The following is a 21,030-nucleotide window of genomic DNA, read 5'->3' as shown; positions in this document are numbered from 1 at the left end:
GCGTTTCAACTGAACCCACACCTAAACAAGTCCGGAGCAGCTGCTCTTTGGTGAAGCAGCACAGAGCGGATTCACCGGCACCGCCAGCCCTCGCTTGGACTCCCACACACGGTCCAAGAAAGAGGTCTCTCCAACTGTCCCTTCCCTGTTTAATATTAATGAGCAGTTTATGGAACACAAGCCCATTTACTTTAGCCTAAATGTGCAAATTATGGAGTCTGTTACTCTGCTTCTCACTAGCTTGCTGGAAGTAGTCAGATTTAATAGCATTTTTGATTGAAGAGATGTAGAATTAGGAAAGTAACATACTGGGTTAAGGATCCATCTGCAAGCTGCTCAAATTGGCCTTCACACCCCATAAACTTTCTCCTTCCCAGCCAGACAGTCTCACACGTAGACACACCATAATGTTGGTAATGAAAAGACTTTGCCATCGACACTGGAGGCCAAAATAAACTTAAACGTTGGTTGTTCTGCTGACTGAACCCTATGCACAGAAGGGCTGATGTATGGGTGTAAGAGAGGAGGAGCGGACAGCTGCAGCACATCTGTGAGTAAGCCAGGCAAGTGGATACATCAGACCAGCCCCACAGAGTCGGATCAGGGCCTCTTTTAACGTGATCAATCCATTTGGACCAATCAGAAGCAGTTCTGTTTGAGGGAACGTTGAACCTCTTTGTTACAAGGCAGTGAATTGCAAGCAGGACTCAATCATTTGTCAGATTTTAATTTTATTTGATGATGTTGATGCAGATTCTGGTGGATTAGGAGAACCCCCCCCCCCCCCACACACACACACACACACACACACAAACATCCCTTAAATAGGGGTTTAAAAGGCCCCCAAACAGGAAATATTTTGTTATTTTGGCTCAGTTTTTATTTGAATCTCTTTGAAATCATCACCGTCACATCTGCCCCGTCAATAACAATAAACAGCACCTGCTTTCAGACAGATACTGCATTTAGCCCGGAGCATAAAACTGATGTGTAGACTGGCTGCTTGTTCGTTACCAGCCCGTTTCTCAGCGAGAAGCAGAAACTGGGAAACCTATACAGCCCCCCCGTGGTTCTGGGACATGGCGCTGAGCTGCCCAGCCCTGAAACTGAATGAAATTTGCTCTTATACGCTTTATCCAAATGCCATCTATGTTATTGTCATTGATGCAGCAACATCAGTGACATTAATGCAATGCTCTCCCCCGTTTCATCTAAAACAGAGTTTTTCTCAGCGTGGACTTAAGGGCTTGAAGCTTTCAAAGGAAGCTCAGCCTTTGATGGCTGGATAACATCTGACATTTTCTGAAGCAACTTAAGTGAAACATTCACAGTGGCAGCACATTATCTATCTATTTATCTATTTATTTATTTTATTCATGCCAACAGCGTTTGGCTAGCTTTGCTAGCTCCATTATTTGGACTGCTGAGTGATAGCGGATGAAAGTTTAGATATTTGAATTTAAACAACTCAGACTTATATTTGACTAAAATGTGACCAAACTGAAGCTGGCACATAGTTTACTATTTAATGACACCCCCCCTTTTTTTTAATTCATTTTATTTTATCTTGTGGCATCCTTGATGCTGAAGTCTGCCTACAGAAAAAAGGATGTTAAAAGATACAATTAAAAATTGTGTTTCCAGTGGTTGGACTAAACTAGCTTGGTAGGAGGATGCTAATGTAGCCAACAGGGTGTGTGATTAAAAAGCTGAAGGAAGAAAAGACACAAAAACTGGAAAATCAGAACCGTCACTCAAAGTCAGACGAGGATGAATCATTTTTAATGATTCAGCTGCAGCCATGTGCACAGACCTCGTGAGAATACCCGCCGAGATAATTAGGCACGTAAGAAAGACGCCATAAGATGTCACATGACTTCAGTGTTGGCGAATGTCAGGGCCTGTTCATCTATCTATCTATCTACTTACTCTCCTATATATCCTCTCCTCTCCTCTCCTCTCCTCTCCTCTCCTCTCCTCTCCTCTCCTCTCCTCTCCTCTCCTCTCTCTCTCTCTACCCAGCCCCCCCATCAGCAGGAGGGTCCCCCTCATGAGCCTGGTCCTGCTCAAGGTTTCTTCCTGTTAAAGGGGAGTTTTTCCTTGCCACTGTTGCTTGTCTGGGGTCAGGCCCTGGGATTCTGGAAAGCGCCTTGAAATAATTTTGATTGTAAACGACGCTATATAAATAAAGACTGATTTGATTTGATTTGATTTAAAATGTCCATGTTGTCACCAAAACCAATGGAAGTCCATATGAAGAGGTAAAAACACCAAGACAGTGTGGTGAGACACTGGGAACCAATGTCCAAACCTAAAAGTTGCCAAGAGTTTACAAGGATTACATGTAAAGCATTTGCTGTTTAACTTTCAGCTCTCTGTAGAAGAAGGAGAAGAAGAAGATTGTGCAACAGCCAGCGTGGCCTCTGTCCCACCTTGCAACGATGGAAGCGGCCGTTTGATTCATTGATTGTATTCATGGATGTCTCTTCATAAAATTGAGCCCTCAGGCCTGGAATGTCCTACACAAAGAAGTACAGTCAATGCACCACGTGTTCAGGTTGTCATTAAAACATTGTGTTCCTGTTGTTTTCCTCATCCAGTGGAAACAGGCCCAACTATAATGCACCTCCCTCATATTTCCCCTTTCCAACTTTAAGCTCAGTTCACACTTTAGTGCGAGCTGGCGATGATAAGACATCACACCTGAAGCGTGATATTCTTTCTGGCCTCTCTGTTAGCTTCAACGGGTCTGATCATGCCTCGACACCTCAGTATTCCACTTGATTGATTTTGTCTGCTCTATAAATCCTCGGTGAGCCTGTAAAAAGTGACCAAAACAAGGCGTGAGCAGCACGGGTGGCGCTGCATGTGCAGCTGAAAGCTTTACCGGCCGTCAACAGTCACGCATGGTTGTGACTCCATCTCAGAGGAGGCCAGTAAATGAAAAAATACAGACCTTCTCGACAAACTGCTCCACACGTTCCCTCCTGTGAGTGCCATTTTTACAGCCATGAAAACGTCCTTTCGTCCCATATTTATATTCCCGGAAAGTCTCCGGTCGTTGTCAGAGGACACAGAGTCACGCAGAGATGGCGAGACATTTCATCTCTTTATCGGGGCCGTTTCACCCCGAGCCGACTGGATAATTCAATATGACGGCGAAGATGAAGCTCCGATACTGATGTGTCAGTTATTTGCTCTAAAAAGAAAAGACGGTGGTCTGTTGTAAACAATGACTTTGTCCCCCACTAAGCTTCTGCCATATGTTGTTGTCATGTTGAAATATGATGCATCAACTCCCTGTTCAGGTCCTGCTGTGCGACACGTCATTAGAGAAGGATGATGGCTTGCTGTAATTACACATCATTCATTAATTGGTAACCACTTGTAACGTTATTGGGACGGACGCTGATAAGTTAGCGCTTCCCGACGCTGCGCGCGTGTCAAGAGCAACCATGAGATGAGCTCCTTATCGTCGGTAACATCCGCTGAAGTGATGTTTGTTCGTGCTCTGCGGTGTGTCACATTCCAGTTCCAATTTCATCCATTACAAAATAAAAAATGAGGGGGAAGAAAATGCTGAAATGAAAAGTTTTTAGATGAATGACTTCTGCTCCGACCGCTTCACGTTTATGCCGATCTCAGCTTTCAAAGGGGGAAATCGGCGATGAGAAATGATGGATTAGCATCAAGCCTGGCTGCCTTATGGACACACACTCAGTCCGGATTCAGAAAACCCAAACGCACGTTTGTGCCGCCCACATTTGGCAATATTGATTCATTTAAGGGCTGCCACTTAATGGAAATGCACAGCTAAACAGAGCAAGAGAGCGATACAAAGGTGATACAGAACCGATCCGGTGAAATACCGGCCAGATGGGTGAAGCACAGAGGCCAAAATGACATATAAAAGGCCTGATTTTAATTTAAATTAATTTAAATTTAAGGCTAATTTAAGGCTTACTATGAAGGGGAACTTGAGGCTTTTTTGCTCAGCAATAAAACAAAGATTGAGGGGTTTATTGTTGTTGGTTTGGGGTACTAAATAAGCACGTTGTGGGTGAATCCAACTGGTCAAGAGCAACGAAGCACTGTGCAACAAGACTCTCTGAAGATTCTGGACATCCAGCACTGGAGCTGAAAAGGGAATGCTTCCCCAGCTCTGGTTCCACCTCTCACGTCTTTTATTGCCAACACTCGCAAACAGTAGCCACTGGTTTTTCACCTGCATACAAGTTTGTCACGGCGTGCTAATCCGGCTGTGCTGCAGCTGTATTGGAAGAGTGATCGATGCACAATAGAGCGGTATTGAAAGAGCAATCGTAGCATCATCAGCCTGCATGCTGAGATGATCTGAGCGTCGTTTGTGTGTGCAAACAATCTATATCCAATGTGGAAATTTCCATATTCAGTGAAGAAAGCCTGTGTTTGCAAAGAGGTAATTAAGCTACAAAGCTGGGTGAAACAAGAACCTTTTTATCACAACTCTATGCCTCTATATGACGTTTTAAATGACACTTTTTGATATCCTGGGAGATACAGTATATTCAGACCTGGAGGAGGGAATGCCACCGGAACATCCATCAGCTACCACATCCAGAACTGTGTCAACTGTGTTTAACTGACGTCTGATAGAATAAACCTGAAGCAAGTGAGTTATCAAGAAGATGGTTCTGGGTTTAACTCCAGCTGGAGCGGAGTTGGCATGTTGTGTGTGCGTTTGGACTTCCTACCTTTTTGTACTTGCTCATCAAAAACCCTGCCCAGCTGACCCGAGCCTTCACCTTCCACAACCAAGAGCTTTGAATTAGGGCAAGGCAGGTTTTTCTGCTGTTGGGGTCACGGGGAGGGGGCGCATATGGGTGGAGGCAGGTCCACCCCTGGATGAGCCGCCAGTTCATCATAGGGCCCTATATGAGCATTTGTGGGGGCGATATGTTGCTCAAGGGCACCTCAACAGTGCTCTGAAGGTGCCGTGGAACCTTCCACTACTACCAGAACCCCTTCCTTGTTTTATCTGCACCGGGGCTTGAACCAAGAACCCACCGCTTCTCAGCCCAGTCCCCAACAGACTGAGCCCATATTTTAATGTAATTAAATTCATTAATCTCCATTAAGCACTTTCTTCCTTTGTTGAAAGACTGTGAAATGATTTCAACAGAGCAGTAATCCCCCCCACCCACCCCCCACCCCACCCCTACTTGTTCATCCAGGCATCATGGGAAGATCTGAGCCATAAGGATGGAAATTCATGTGATTCCAGCAGTGGGATCTTTGTCCGCAGCAATCGTCATTCAGCTGTTTTCTTTACAGCTTTACAGGCAGCACCTCCTAAAGGAAATTGAGTTTTCTGGGACAATGACAACACCGAGCAAGGTTCAGCGCACACTGGCCCTTCTATCAATCCAAACCTCTGCTGCAGCTACAGATGGCTCAAGCCGACAGCTCCGGAGAGACGAGCACAGCTCGGCTTGGATATTTATTCACCCCCAAATGGGTCAGTGATATACAACCATCAGGCTCCACAGCTGAGGAGAGTCAGGCACAAACATCACCCACTGACAGGTAATCAAAACCAGAATTGTTCTAAAGTCAGGAAACTAGTCCAGACCGAGCCAGCTGGGACAGACATGCTAGCATTGGATTGGACTTTCCTCACCTAGCATTTTAGCCACGATGCATTTAACTGAATAAAAACAAGGAAAATATGATTAAAACAGCAGGGAGTGTAAAAACTACCGATGATGCGTTTAGCTGCAGCTGAACAGCCTTAAATCAACATAGATTAGACGCCATAAGAAGCCCTAATGTGACTGAGCAGCCACACATACAGCTGCCGTCGAAGGCTGATTCAGTTCATTAAATGCTATTACACTGCGCGGAGCATTTTGAAGATGCTTCGCATCTTAAAATAGTCTGTATTTGTTGACCTACTTCCTGAAGTTGTTATCCATATTTTCCATCAGCGGCTGGCTCCGTTGCCAACCTGGCGACAGAGAGATTCTTTAAAAGGACGGGCAGGAGGCAGCTCGTAATTCTTTTTCCTGTACCTGGAGTCTCCGGTATTGGTCTTGGCATTCTCCCTCTCATCGTTTAATGTTCCTTTTATTTCAGACCGTTTGAATTCCCACACTGTCTCCCCTGGATCGTATCTTGTTACGAACCGAGGCGTTTTCTCTGTTTTGTCATGACTCCCCTCCTCTACCTCCTCCCTCAGCCATCTTGCCTCTCTTACCCGTAGTTCTTCTGCCTGCCCGGGTCTGAAAGGATTAATTGATAGTGAAAGATAATAAATCTTCCCATTAGGCCCACGGGCCCTCTGCCCGTGGCTCATTATGCGGCTGCTGCTCCTCGGAGCAACAGTCTGGGTTTTCCTGATTGTGCCGTTCCGTCACCAGCAGGGTCAGTCCTCAAATGGTGACCTCACGTCAAGACATATATTCCTTCGCGCAGGGCCGCTTAACTCGCTTCATTCTTCTCTGTCTCTTCAAATGTTCACATCCAAAAGTCGGCTGAAAAGGAAAGACGAAGCGCCATCACACGGGGGGACGTCTGCACCCACAGATTTAATCCGCGGACATCTTCAACCCACCTGTCAGCCTCTAGTTCAGACTGGTTTTGGCCTTTTCAGCCAGAGAGTCCTTGACAACATTCAGGCAGTCAACAAAGTGCTCTAAAGGTCACAATATGTAATGTGGGCGGGAGGGAGTGCTGTCAGCTGACATGGCAGGCTCCGCATGATGAACTGGTGGACAGCCGCCTGAAACCCCTGTTTTTTATCGCTATGACGACATGTTTTCGCTATATTCTGCAGTTTGAGCAGGAATTTCCTGTCCGGCTGATCGCGGGTGCTTTCTCCATGCAGCTTTCTCCAGCTTCTGTCAAAAACAGAGACGTGGCGCATTCGGGAATCGGAGTGCCGGATCGCCTCTGAAACAGACTCAAAAAGGTGCTGCTCCGTGGGCAAAACACAAAAAACAGAGCTGGCTGCCAGAGCTGTAATGCTGCACAAATGCAGCTGGTGGATTTAATCGTGGGTCAAAAGACTGGATTGATAAAAATATATGGCAAAAGAAATCTCCAACCCAGCTACAAACATGATAGTGGATGAGAATAGTCTGAATCTGCTCTAAACATCAGTGGAGACTGGACATTTGTGCTGCTCATCCTGGAGATACTGCAGGTCTGAGGGGCTGCCATGAGCGCTGGATGTTAAAGATGAGGTCGGGTTGAGCCCCAAAATGTCGTGCACGCAGTGAGGAGAGTCTCCCGGTGGAAGGAGCAGGTGTGAATGGGTTCAAATCGGTGTTGGAAGAAGAAAACGTGAAGGTTTTAGGACGGACCGGGTCATCGCAGCTGCGTCTTTGCTATTTGCACAAGCGCAACATTATGAACGCGTCATTTACTCGTAGTTGCGCAATGTGGTTGGTTGTCATGGAGATGCAGAAACATGAGCTCAGCAGGAAATGTGTGATTTGTATACTTTTTTATTTAAAACTTCATATAACCCAAACAGCAAACTGTACATTTGAATTATTCACATTATGTGTCAAAAAGAAAATAATTCAATAGCGTTGCTTTAACAGTTCCATGACCCCCCCATGTTCCATGTTTACTCTGATGCCAGTTATTTTAATGTTCTCTTGACACATACAGTTACTAGGAAAACAGGATCTTTTTATTTTTTTTAATTTTTTTACAAAACCTTACAAAAAACTATATTCATAGAAATCCTGCATGTCCACCGAGAGAGAGAGAGAGAGAGAGAGAGAGAGAAAAGACAACCCAAAAGACAATACGACCCTGGTCGGCACCAACAGATTTGTGTTCCAAACGGTTTCTGCCAAACGGCGCAACTGAAAATAAATAAATAAATCAAAGGGCGCTCTTTTTCTAAAGAAGTCGAAACTGCTAGTAGAACACGGGTCACGTTGCTCGCGCTTCGCCATTGTTTTCTCTCGTCTCGTACAGTTCTGTGGAGACGCCTTTATTATTCACACGGATTTATGTACTGAAATAAAGAAAAGGAAAGTAAGATACAGCAAATTCAGCAACCGCACTGACTGAATCAGTCCGTCTCCCTGTAGAAATCCCAACAAATCTTTTATTACAAGGATTTTTTTTTTCTTTTTATTTCACATGTTACAGAGGTGAACGTTACAAACCTGTGTCTAAAACCACCTGCATGGGGCGCTACAGTACACATGAGGAGGGGAGGAGCTAAAGTAGAACCACGTGGTGGCGGCGGCGGTCCTGCTTAAACCAGCTCTGAACCCTGGTTCCAGAGCAGTATAGGTCCAGTTAGGAAAGATAAACTCTACTCTTTACACATTTAAGGTGGCCACCCACCCCCGCCCCCCCCTGGTCTGGCCATCGCCACCATGGATGCAGATAGAATATACCATAATATAATTCATTTTCTTTAACTAAATAAACAATGTTTCGGGCTGTGAAAGTTGGGTGAAGAAAGTAGGTAAGCATCTATCATTTATTCCACTTTAAACATAATTAATTTCTGACCATATAAATTTAGCAAAATACATTTTCTCCTGCATATCTTATCTACATACTCTACTCTGCAGAAGGAAATCCAGAAACAATTATACACAACAGCTCTACCAAACCAACGCTAACTTTTATGCGGTTTATTTAAATCGTGGTGTTATTTGTTGTTTTTTTTCTTCCTGGCATTTCGACAGAGAAAAACCTCACAGAGGCTCGTTGTTCGCTTGGCTCACAGGCGGCGGCGGCGGCTTCATTCTCGACCGTGGCGTCGATGACGTGCACGTACACAACTGGCACCAAAAAGTCAACCAGAGCGCGCACAAGCAGCTTCCTTCGGGATGTTTGCGCACAACAAGTGTCTCAGTCCGGGGGGGGCTACTCAAACAGGAGACACAACCTCCGCGATCCTTGAATATTACTCATCACAGCCGGTTTCATGACACCCAAATCAGATGAAAATGCTTTTCGGGGGGGTTGCAGCAACAGCGGAAGTGGCCTAAAGTTCAAAGGTCAACATTAGACTTCATAACTAAAGGCCTGATCCAATGTTGCCCCCAGTGAGACCATTTTTTTGTGCGTTTCTTAGCTAAGTAAGCACACGTTTGAAATGATATCGTGTTGATTATCCTTCTAGGATTATAAAGAACCAGCTTTGTGTTATTTACATTATAGTGTTTGTTTTCAGAAAGATAAGAAATATACAGTGAGATGATTGTGCCAAATACAATTCACTTTGGATATCTATTACCCTGCATGGCTGATCGGATTTCTTCCTAATCCCATTAATCCCAACTTCGGTTTACAATTTATTGACGTGGTGGACTAAGTGTGCATGAACCGGTCCGTTCCACACAGTTTTGCTGCACCGTCAGGTCTTTGGCAATTAATGTGATTTGGGTTAAGTCGTGTAAAATTCCATGATTAAGAAAAGAAAAAAAAAATCCAATGAAACGTTATGATTTAATGGCCCGAGGTGGAGTCGACGCCGTCTTTGCTGTGCTCGGATGAGAAATCGCTTGTGTAACAATATAGGCGAGTTCTCTTTGAACGGAGGGTTGATGTTGAATCCTGGTTTTGACGTGACTGCAGTTCCCCTTTCCTCCCTCTACATCTACCATTTACTGCCGCTATTGCCAAAGCATTGCGCCGTTTGTGGACATAATCCGGAAAAATCCCCTCCGTTGGTATTCCCTAGTCGTTTTGCTCACGTAAACATCAGACCTGAAACGGATTATTCGTTTCCCCAGAACATTTCAGAAAGGCTTCTATTTTTTGTGTGACGTTTGTGATCCGGAACACAGTGATGAATGCCGTCATACCTGTGTGGCCGACGCTGCCATTTTCAGGTGCCCGTGTTTTGTTAGTGTCCCCATGTCACTGTGGTTGATGGTGAATCTGGTGATCCCGTCTATGCCATTGTCCCTAGTCTCTGGCACCACCCCCGAGATGTTGCTCAGGAGGCTTTTGGCCTGGGGTGAGCACATTGTCATGGAAACACGGGAGTCATCCCAGTGCTGCAGCTCATGTTGTCCTTTCCCGGGAGTCGTCGGTCGTTGTAGGCGTGCATGTTGATCACCGCATCCGTCTTCACCATAGCTGGAGGTTGAGGTTTGTGCTTCACCCGCCTCTCGCAGGTGAACGACAGTCTGATCTCGTCCACCATGGCACTGCACAAAGACCTCTGGGCATAAAGGGAGAATGCGGGGAGGAGAAGAGAGGGAAGGGGGACAAGAGGGGAACGGGATAAATATCTTAGCTTTAAATTGTTCTGGCAGAATGTGTCGACGGGCTGAACATTCATGGTGCGTCACAGCGAGCGTTTGCTTGCGTGCATGTTCGCACAGCCGCCGGCTGCAGCCAACATGGTTCTTTACTGCCGCTGCGTCGGTAATAGAGGAGCAAGCAGAAGTGAGCATGCAGCTGCTCTCTTTCTGCCAGGAAAACGGGAAAAAATGCTATTTTGACATCTTCAGCGACTAATAATGGACTTATTCCCTCACTCTAATTTGCAATAATGCCAGTAAAAATCAGTAATGTGGCCAAGGACTCCGCGAGATTATTTTAAGACGTGCAAATCCTTTTAAAGAAACGTCTGAACTGAATATGAGAGCGCAGCCTTGAGTCGGAGGCGATGCATGGCGTGTCAAACATTTACCACTGGCTTTGCTGTGAGGATGACGTTAGATTAAAATCATTTAATAACCTAAACCCGCGAGGCAAAGATCAAATTCAATGTCTCGTCTGTAGAACTCAAGCTCCCAACTGGTGGGGTTCCAGATTGCAGCAAGAGGATCCAATTATAACTCATCTTGACATACTTTAAATCCAAGAACCCCTTAAAAAGCCACTACAGTGGGACCTCTACTTACGAAATTAATTGGTTCCGGAAGTTGTTTCGTAACCTGAAAATTACGTAAGCAGACACGCGTTTTCCATGTAAATGCCCGAATCCGTTCCAAGCCCCCAAAAATTCGGACATAATTTTTTTATAAATCATAAAAATGCATCAAAACATGTAAATACATGTTACAATTAGATTACAGCTTTAGCGTATTTTTGCCTTTCGTATCCTGAAATTTCTTTCGTAACAAGAGGAAATATTTTCCAGTTGAGAGGTTTCGTAACCTGGAAATTCCGCATGCAGAGACGTTCGTAAGTAGAGGTCCCACTGTATTTGATTTCAAACTTGGGCTGTGATTATTATTATTAGTATAGAGTGATATGTAAAAGTACATTTCTAAACTGGGACTAATCTGATTGATCCTTAGATATTCTGTAATTAATCTGATCATTAGAGAGCCCTAATTAAATTAGCTCCATTGACCTCGTCCATACAGTGGGATGCATACAATAATATTTAGGGACATATACCTGCTCGCGCTCTGCAGTCTTCCTCAGCTTGTAGATGAATTCAGCGATCGCCACGAACACCGACAGCACCAGGCCGGATGCCAGCACAATAAAAATACCACCCAGGTTTTGGATACCCATGGGGCCCGTCTCGCGGCGCTCCTCATCCAAGCAGCTGCTGCCGCTCCACCACTTCTCCTTCAGCATGTGCAGGCGCCCGTCCTCCATGACGCTGAGGATGGCGATGCTGATTTTGTCCCTGTATGGAGACCCTGGAAGGGGCGGAAAGCATGTTTTTATGCTAGCATCCTTACACAATACGCTTCACTTTCACTATAAAAAGCCCCACCCTTTTTAAGAATTCCCAATTATGGAGTAAATATTGGAAGCTCTGTGGTTACCGAGTGGCGTGCCGATGCCGTAGCCTTTGCTGTCGATGAGCCCGCCCACTTTTGTCAGGTTACAGTTCCGCCTGGTGATGTAATCGATGGTGGAGGACTCCATGAGGAGGGCGTAATTCGACTGCATCACCCGCTGAACGCCATCTTCAACAGATTTCACCAGCGACGTGCTCGGCCTGCTGCTCATGAAGGCCCACATCTTCTCAAACGTAGAAACCTTGGATTTCTGAAAGGGGAGAGTTTGCAGCACGGAAAATGCAGGCTCGGTTCGAAACTAGGCAACTTTTCCAAAGTTAGGAGCGCACGTTAACTCGTCGCAGGTTTTATGCTGCACATTTATGCTCATAATGGTGTTGAAAAGCAACAAAATACCTTTGCATTCATCTTCCACCAGGCTTTTTGGTATTACACGCAGTATTATTGGGAGGTCACGTTAATGCCGTGTCTAATCCCGGATAATTACTGTCTGAAGACTCGCAGCCATTTCGAATCGGGAGCGACGCTGTTATAGGAAAACCCTTCATTGCGGGAGAGACAACCTCAATTATCAAGAAATGTCTGATAGGTTAAAACTATTCTGTTACAATCCAAAGCCAATCTTTTCAAAATGATTTTTTATTATTACAAAATGAGGTAACATAGGAAATTAATCTACGCTGAAGAGAAAGCTAAGGAATGATCCATAAAGACTTATTTTAAGAGTTCACCAGGGCCCCAAATCACTCGCAGTAATGTTCTTTCTGCTTCCAACAGAAGGTAAAGGTGAATTTTTAACTGCTGCTCTTAAATACTGGGTAAGACTGGCCACAAAAACAGAACTTTTTTTCTCTACTATGTTTCTGCTTTTACAGTTAGTGTTTCATTAAAAAGTAGGTTTGTGTCAACTGTGAGGTTGGAAATAAAGCTGAAGTAAAAACACAGGGGACACGTTCAGATGCTTTTTACAGGGTTCACAGGTGTCGGACCCTCTCTCACCCGTTGGACCATCAGGCTGCTGATGTCCAAAGTGCGGCAGATTGTGGGAGGAGCTAGTTTTGAGCTTGTCCCGAAGCGGCGTGACAGATACAGATAATATATTTGGCATCTGTGCACCAAATGGGTTGATAGATCGGTAACGGAGCTCCAATTTTGGGGCGACGTAGGTGTGATTCTGGCAGAAGCTCTAGTGGCAAAGATGTTGAATCAATTCCACCGCCATTACGTGGCTTTCAAAGCCTCTCTGCGCTTCCAGAGCTGCCTTCAGCATTTAAAGCGCCTCTCTGCCTCGTTGAGTCCACATAATCGGGCCTTTCTGCGAGCCGGGGGGCGGTTCAGAGGGCACGGGAGCCGCGCCACTCTGATGAGGTAATTAAACACCTGCGTCTCCTTCCATTACTCAGTTCACTATCACCCCTGCGGTTCATCAAAGTACACAAAACCATCTAGAATAACTTTCCTTCAAACTGCTCTTCAGACAAACCGAACTCAAGGTCGATTTATCATCAAAGGGTTGAGGAGCGGCAGCTGGAGCTGAGCTCCTTCTCAGTCTTGTCATGTTCTTGTGTGGAACCTACAGAGAGTAACTCGGTGTTGTTCCTATTTTTAAAGCACAGGATTGAATGTTTTCTGTTATGTGCTGTACAAGAGACAAGAACCCACATCCTGAATGCAGCAGCGGGACTCTTTTTTTTGGGCTGGGGGGGGGGGTCCAATGCTCAGGCATCATTCAGCAGATTCAACACAGCAACATACAGCATTTATGAGCTCAGCTGCAAACTTCTGGGGGTGTAACAAGTAGCGATGCCCTGGAAGGGTCTTTTTGTTCTCTTGCTGTCGACTTGCCGGTTTATTCGGCGCCACGGCAACAGAGGCGGCGGCACAACGTGCAAAAATAAAATGAAATAAACCCGAGCTGAAGAGCCTGCAGGCGAAAAGCTTGGGAAGAAGAGCTTGTGATGGAGGAACGCATCGACCGGCGCAGAGAAGAGGAGAATCCTTAAACAAATGTGCTCGCTGCAGGAATTAATATCTATTAAAACAAAGTAGCACACGCGCAGACATCCGTTCTGGTGCACGTTTCGACAGGCTGCTTCATCTAAAATGGATTACGCGTGCTCCATTTACCTTAAAGAAAGTCATGGTGGCGCCGTCTTTGACCACGCCGTACTCAATCTTGGTCTGCTTAGCGATGTCGTCGGCCGAGTCCACCGGCGAGTCCATCCTCTCCACGGTGAGGAAAGCGGCTAAATTGGCTGTGTAAGACGATATGATGATGAGCGTGAAGAACCACCAGATCCCACCGATGATCCTGGTCGACAGGGCTTTGGGCATCAGCTCCGAGCCTGGATCACCACAGAGGGAGGAAAGAGTTACCCAGAGTAGCAGGAGCCTGCCAACACCGTCGCTGAATCAGACAAATGCAAATGTTGTTTTTACTTTTGTTAATTAGTCTGAAAATGCTTTTGGAAGCCTGGCTGGTGCTGATCAAGGTGCTACCAGTGAGAGAACCGCTCACACAGCCAAGATTGGCGGCTAGGCTAATATCTGAGCTAGGATTTCACAAAAACAACGCGCCTGACCTGCTCCCCGGGGTTCGACATTTGTCATTGATGCGCCTCCTTTCAAGGTGACGGGAACCTGAACGCATCGTCGCGATGTAAAATTAAAGCTTTAATGTGTAGTCAGTCCTCTCACAGCGGTGTCATTAGCAGTGCGCTATATCATGAGCTTCAAAAGTAGAAGACACCCCATTTGCACACCCTGTCCAGAGCCTGATTCATATTCTGCAATTAGAGAACTGTTCACAACTGTTCACACTCTGAAATGGTCTGAAAAGTGTAGCTGAAACACTCTAACAGGAGATGTTTCAGGAAAATAAGAGCATTTATTGCGTATTATATCTTGTGATTATGGTTCTTAGTGGGCCAGTTGGAAGTTGGCAGGTTGGAACAGGAACAAAGTTCCTTCAGATCTCAGGACGTCCACACACGTTCCCTCCTGAACCTGGCCTAAAATGCTGATGCCAGCAGGACACGGCGATCCACCCCGACACGTCCCAACTCCATGAACAAGGTCGGTCCTATGCTGCCGTGTCCTTCAGGAAGGATTACAGGTTAGAGTAAGGCCCCCGGGAATATGTCAGGACATCGGCTGTCAGATGAATGTTGTCAATGTGTGCTCAGCACAATACACGCTATCACGCCAAATAATATATAATTAGTTGATTCCCAGCTCCCTGACACTGGAGAGAGTGTGATCGAATAGATGAAAGAGAGAGAAAAGATCAGAATCATATTAGAGGAAAACCCACAAAACTGTACGGTTAAAGTAATTCATCCATCATTTTGACTGAAAGGCCAGTAATTAAGAAATTAATTTGTAATTGTGCACGTTTTTCACTTTGAGCAGTTAATCTGCGATGCTGAAACGTGCCGAGAAACCAACTACTGCCAACAATCTGCTGCAGGAGATGCAGCTACAACACTTTCTCCTCGCTCACAATAACCAGACCAACGTGTCTGGTGAGGATGCGTTCAGGTGCTCACAATAACCAGACCAACGTGTCTGGTGAGGATGCGTTCAGGTGCTCACAATAACCAGACCAACGTGTCTGGTGAGGATGCGTTCAGGTGCTCACAATAACCAGACCAACGTGTCTGGTGAGGATGCGTTCAGGTGCTCACAATAACCAGACCAACGTGTCTGGTGAGGATGCGTTCAGGTGCTCACAATAACCAGACCAACATGTCTGGTGAGGATGCGTTCAGGTGCTCACAATAACCAGACCAACGTGTCTGGTGAGGATGCGTTCAGGTGCTCACAATAACCAGACCAACGTGTCTGGTGAGGATGCGTTCAGGCGCATCGTCTCCTCCGTGGAGCGTTTTACTGACTTTCCCAGTCAGGTGGTAGCTTTTAAATAATGACGTTTCTGATGAAAGTCTTTATCGTATTGACATGAATTAGAACGAGTGGCAAATTCACTCTCCTCTCCAGCCTTGAAGACAAAAAGCCGCCACGGCTTCTTTCTGACACAATCTAACGAGCTCTGAATGTCGCCCGTTTGGCCTAAAAATCAGTCTCTTATTAAGAGCAGACATATTTTTCAGGAAATCAAGGAGAAAGTGGAAGCGAGAGCTTTGGGAATAAGCCAACTTTTGAAGTCTCTTCAAAAGTCGCTTTAGACGGGGGGGGGACAAATTAATGGGGAATGATCAGACATATGTTTGCTGTGGGGAAAGTGCACTGAGACCCCCAGGAACGCTTCTGACGGGCACAAAGTGTTTGCTTTTGCACCTCCTTACATTTTTTTTGTCCTTTGTGTTGTCGACGACACCTTCCTCCCACAGACAAGCTGCTAGGACCCCCCCCCACCACCCCCACGGTTCTCGGTTGTCCTCAAAGGCTTCCATTTGCATTTTGAGCGTGTCAGAGAAATGGCTTCCGTCTCAGCTGCTGTCACCGTGTTTGGCAGACAAGCGGAGAGCGTCTGTTGATGCGACACAGACAAAATATATCTGGCTGCCGATGCCACCTCCCTGCTTGTGTCACAGTGTGTTACGGAACGCCAGCAGCAGCCCCCTTTCAGTCTGAAACTCACAAGTAAACACCCAGTTTGTTAATCACTCCGCCATAATCAGGCAACTTTAAAGTCGCCTGACATTTATAATCAAGCGAGGCGACGACTCGCAAGAAAAAGGAAAAAAAACAAAGTCAAACCTCGCACGAACACACCCTCATTAGCAGGAGCTTCGGGGTTTCGAATTTGCAAAACAATGGAGGTTTGGGCACCGAGTGGGAGTCACGGGGAGAATTTTAATGGGGAATTCTCCCCTGTTTAGCTTAATAATAAAGGCAACTAACTGGCTCGTTTTGGCTGGATTCTCTGTCCTTCCTGACACGTCGCCGCTGCACTCGCAGTCCTCTGCCCGCACCGGCAAATTGGCCGAGCGCTGCGGAGCGTCTGGCCTTAATGAATTGCTGAACGTGTTTGCTGTCCTTACGGGAGGAGATCCGCCGCCGAGCCTCCCTGAGCCTCCTTGATTTGTCTTGTTACGCGGAGCTTTGGCGTTTTATTACGATAGGGTCCTTTTCCTCCGCCGTTTTCCCGCTCCCTCATTTATTCATCTAACCCCTTAAAAAGTGCCCAGCGTGCGTAAACCCGTTAACGTCCTGTTGTTTCATTTTCAGTCAAATGGACGTTTTTTTTTTCCTTCAAGGAGAAACGGCTTCGGTCCTTTTGATTTAAACTAAAGCGCCACACAAGGCCGCGCCCATCAGCGGGGTCCTTGTCCCACAGCTAGAAGCAGATGCCCGGCCCGTCTGCGGCGACTCGACTGTCAGCATCGCACCAGCCAGCCCTAGCGCGGATGACAGCTGGCATTTGTCAGACATGTACCCTTTTCATCCCCGCATCAGAAACGTCTTGAGCGGGGCCAACGACTCTGTTTCCGGGAGACGGATGTGGCAATGTTTTCCATCCTCGGCTGACAATCTTTGACAAGTGCCTGGCACCTACTCCTGCCTTTTTAAACAGCAGCTCGGTGACAACAGCCCTCCTTTGTCATGGAAGACGGAGCTCCGCGGCTCCCGACAGGTAACCGTCTTGCGAAACAAGTCGTGGAATGAAAATTGGGGAGCTTGTCAGTTAAAGAGGCAGAGAGCGGGAGCTGGGAGAACACAGGGAGGCGAAGGGAGGCGTGGTGCTACTGGGACTGACGGGAAATATACCTTGCTGCATTAAAGAACCGACTCCAAACCAGAAACTGTTGAGGAGGGTGAAATTGTTCTCCACCACATCCGAACCAGGGTTGCACGGATGGGCGTCGTACCACTCGTACGGGCTGAACCTGCAGAACGAGAAGCAGAATAACGGTTAGAAATGAGGAGAAGAAGGGCTGTAGGAGAGCAGCGCCCGGTGGCTTGTTAGGTTCTCTCCTGGCTCGGAGCTGCTGCGGTCTTGCGGTCCTCCCTCCTTCGTGGACGGCGCTTGCGCGGCCATTTTCAATTTGCAGAGGTAACAGAGCGTCACTGCTGGCGCCTCGTGGGCTAAAACTCCCCCGCCCCCGGAACATCTTAAAGGAGGAGATTCAGGCAGCGTTTCCTTTGAGGTTATCTTTGGACGCACGTTTACCTGGCGACACATTCTGTTTCTAGTTCTCAGGGTTTCCGTGATTGGCTTAATCGCTTTATAACCTTGACAACTGCTCTTTCGTTTGAGGAGTTACCTTCAACATACATGGTTTGTTCGTTTGTTTTAAATTCGGGGTGAATGTTCTCAGCTCACAAGAGCCATCACGGAGGTAAAATTAATTTTCCCAGACTGAAATTTATATTCGTCTCAGAGACAGACCCACTCAAATTTAATTATGTGCCACAAAATAGTTCCTCAGATGTCAGCGGTCTTTTTTAATTAGGGCGCTGAACAGGCCTGGAAGTCAACCGGGAAGCTGCTTTTGAAGTATCTCTTCGCTAAATTCCGCCCTCTGACGTCTGGTACTGGTGGGTTTTGATTGGCAGGTTCGTGTTTTCTTACATGTCAACTTTAGCTTCTCTGTGTCCGAGTGCACAGAGCTTCTGCTCGCTCGAACCATCTAGATGTGCTGAATCATGCAGTCCTGTTATCTCTCAATCAAGTTCAAGAAAAAGGTGAGATGACGGGAACAATAACAGCTTTTGGACCCTTCCTGTAACCAGGGCAACGCAAAAATCCGGCCGTCTTCCCGGTTATCATCATTTAACTTGGAAATACACAATGTAAGGTGACATTTTTAGACATGTGCATCGCTCTCTGCTGCCAGATTACTGCTCGGGAAAGAAAAACCTGCTTCTCCAGCGTCGTTTTAGTAAAGTTCTGGCTCATTCATACGTGACTGACACCCCCGTCGACACTCTGATTGGCTGATTCGGTAGCTGTGGATTCTCATTAGGAGCAGCTAGCAGGGAGGAAGCTATGCTGCTTTCTGTACCTCGATTTCCTGCCAGGAAATAGTGATAACTTATGTTTGAGAGATTAATAAGGTGTCAGTTTGCGTCTCGTTGCACTTGCTGTAATGTACTCACGGCTGCGCTGCATTTAATGGCAGCTTTTCAGAGGTGTCGGGATGGCTTTAGCAGGCGTTTACTGTTGCTGTCATGTGAAGCTAAGACTGCTACCACAGTGAGCTACAATAGCTTAATATCATATTATAGTCTTATAGGAAATCGGAGCTTACATTCAAAGTTTACAACATAAAAAGGCAAACTGAAATTTACCATAATTTTACATTTACCGTAATTTCCGGACTATAAAACACTACTTTTTTCTACACTTTAAACACTGCGGCTTATTCTACGGTGCGGCTTATTTATGTTTTTTTTTCGTGGTGCACTATCACAACTATTGTGAATCAGTCATTTTTACTAACCCTCATCAACAAGGAAAATACTAGAAGAAAAGCATATGATGCGACTTTTAAGTTAAAAGCGATCACTCTGGCGGTTGAAGAAGGAAATCGAGCTGCCGCGCGTAATCTTGGCAAACATTACGGTAATCAATGGCGAGAAGGTGGAGACGCCCGCCTGAAGACCTGATCCAAAGCAAAAAGACGACAAAAGCTTTTAGACATAAACATCGCAGGTGGCCCGAACTTGAGAACGTTCTGGAAGACTGGGTGAACACACAGAGAGCAGGCGGCTGCGATGTTTCCGCTGTACAAATCAGAGGAAGGCAAAAGCAATCGCCACCGCCATGAAAATAGAAGATTTTAGAGGTGGGCCATCGGGGAGTTTTAGATTGTTCATTGTTTGAGTAAAAAAGCATAAACAACGTAATTTGTGTGTAGCTGATACAAACGTACTGTATATTTCAAGGTAGCTGCATTACAGACACCGTTAGAAAAAAAAAAAAGCATTTACCGGTACAATATATTTGTTTATGTTGCTAAGCGGATTAAATTAAAAGAAAAGTTAAAAAATCCTGACGTGATAAAATTTGGATTTAATGTCTCTGTATAAACATACAAGTGAAAAGAGTGGCTGTTGTTTCTTACCTGTCTGTCACTCATCAGTGACTGGTCTCTTACGGTAATAAAAACATATACAGGTACTGAATGTTTTCGATTTATTACTATATATTACTATGTGGGATACCTGCAGCTTATAATCCGGTGCGGCTTGTATAAGTACAAAATTGATTTTCTTTCTAAAATTACATTATGCTGCTTTTAATTAGGTGCGCTCTGTAGTCCAGAAATTACGGTACTTGGCGTCCATATTCAAGATGAACCAAACACACTTTGACTATTATGCAGGTAAAAATTAAAAGACTCGGGGACGCATTAGAGAAACTATATTTTACTATAGAAGTTATGGAATAAGAATTGTGACTTTTATGTACGGGGAGGCCGTGAGCTGACGTGGCAGAGTAGAGACGTGATCCTCGCTTACTTTATAAGCAAATATTTCTTTTATCCAGCAGTAAAACACGACAGCATGTAGGCAGCTGCTGCCGTGGCTCGTCTGGGGACGCCATCCTTCAGCCTTCATTTCACTTCATCAAAAAGTCAAAGCTACAGCGAAACTTTAAATCTTGACTTAATAGAAAATGTCCCCATCAGCAGCAGAGTGAAACCTGAGACGCTGAGCGACGTGCCCCAACTGAAAGGCACCTATACACAAATAACCCAGCTGTAATTAAGACAAGACGTCTAGTTTCTGCTAAAAATGCCAGAGTGCCTCCATATCTCCAGTTTTCGAAAGGCCTGAATGCAGTGAAGGATCCTTCACTGCGCACGCCACGACTTTAGCAACCTGGCCGACCCGAAAAAGACAAGACGCGACAATTTGAGCTGATTTCACGGGTCTCACAACGGCACCAAATGAAGACAGAAGAGTGCAGCTGTTTGCTCTCCAGCCCCCGAACTCTCCAAAAATGGGCTTTTTGGAGAACTTCCTCAAGCACCAATTTGCATGAGAAGCCGCAATGAGGAAAAAAAACCCTGAAAAATGGTGCCTGCAGGATGTTCATCACATTCATCACCAGAAAAAACCCACAAGTGAGACACTTCTCAGGCAATCAAATCATTATGTGGGATCATTTCATGACTTATTATTTGGAATGATGAATCTTCCATGTGAATTCAGCTTACCATTTATAAATACACATCAGGTGTGTGTTGTGGTTCTTGCAGATTTGCATTATTATTTGCCTCAGCCAATATTTTATTATTTAAAAACTGTGTTCTCTGACCAATTTGAAATAAATGACAGAGGAAAGGAGAAGTTGCACACTTAAAATGACAGCGACTTCAACTCA

At 45.7% G+C, this 21,030-nt stretch overlaps 1 protein-coding gene across 2 annotated transcripts in view; it reads right to left on the bottom strand.

Annotated features, from left to right (window-relative positions):
- Positions 1-7,469: 7,469 nt before the first annotated feature.
- The window catches only part of grik3 (glutamate ionotropic receptor kainate type subunit 3), a 70,581-nt gene continuing 57,020 nt past the window's right edge, over positions 7,470-21,030 (bottom strand). The window contains exons 12-16 of one of the 2 annotated variants that reach the window (XM_057045176.1): positions 17,466-17,584; positions 13,860-14,077; positions 11,757-11,982; positions 11,377-11,627; positions 7,470-10,186 (exon numbers count right to left, since the gene is read on the bottom strand). In XM_057045176.1, coding sequence (XP_056901156.1) covers positions 9,992-10,186; positions 11,377-11,627; positions 11,757-11,982; positions 13,860-14,077; positions 17,466-17,584 — 1,009 coding nt within the window. In that variant the 3' untranslated portion in view covers positions 7,470-9,991. The remainder of the gene's footprint in view (positions 10,187-11,376; positions 11,628-11,756; positions 11,983-13,859; positions 14,078-17,465; positions 17,585-21,030) is intronic. The other variant, XM_057045177.1, reaches the window with a different exon arrangement.

Source organism: Takifugu flavidus, chromosome 10 (assembly GCF_003711565.1).
Source record: "Takifugu flavidus isolate HTHZ2018 chromosome 10, ASM371156v2, whole genome shotgun sequence".
In the NCBI taxonomy this organism is placed as follows: domain Eukaryota; kingdom Metazoa; phylum Chordata; class Actinopteri; order Tetraodontiformes; family Tetraodontidae; genus Takifugu; species Takifugu flavidus.
This window is presented reverse-complemented; position numbering and strand designations above follow the sequence as displayed.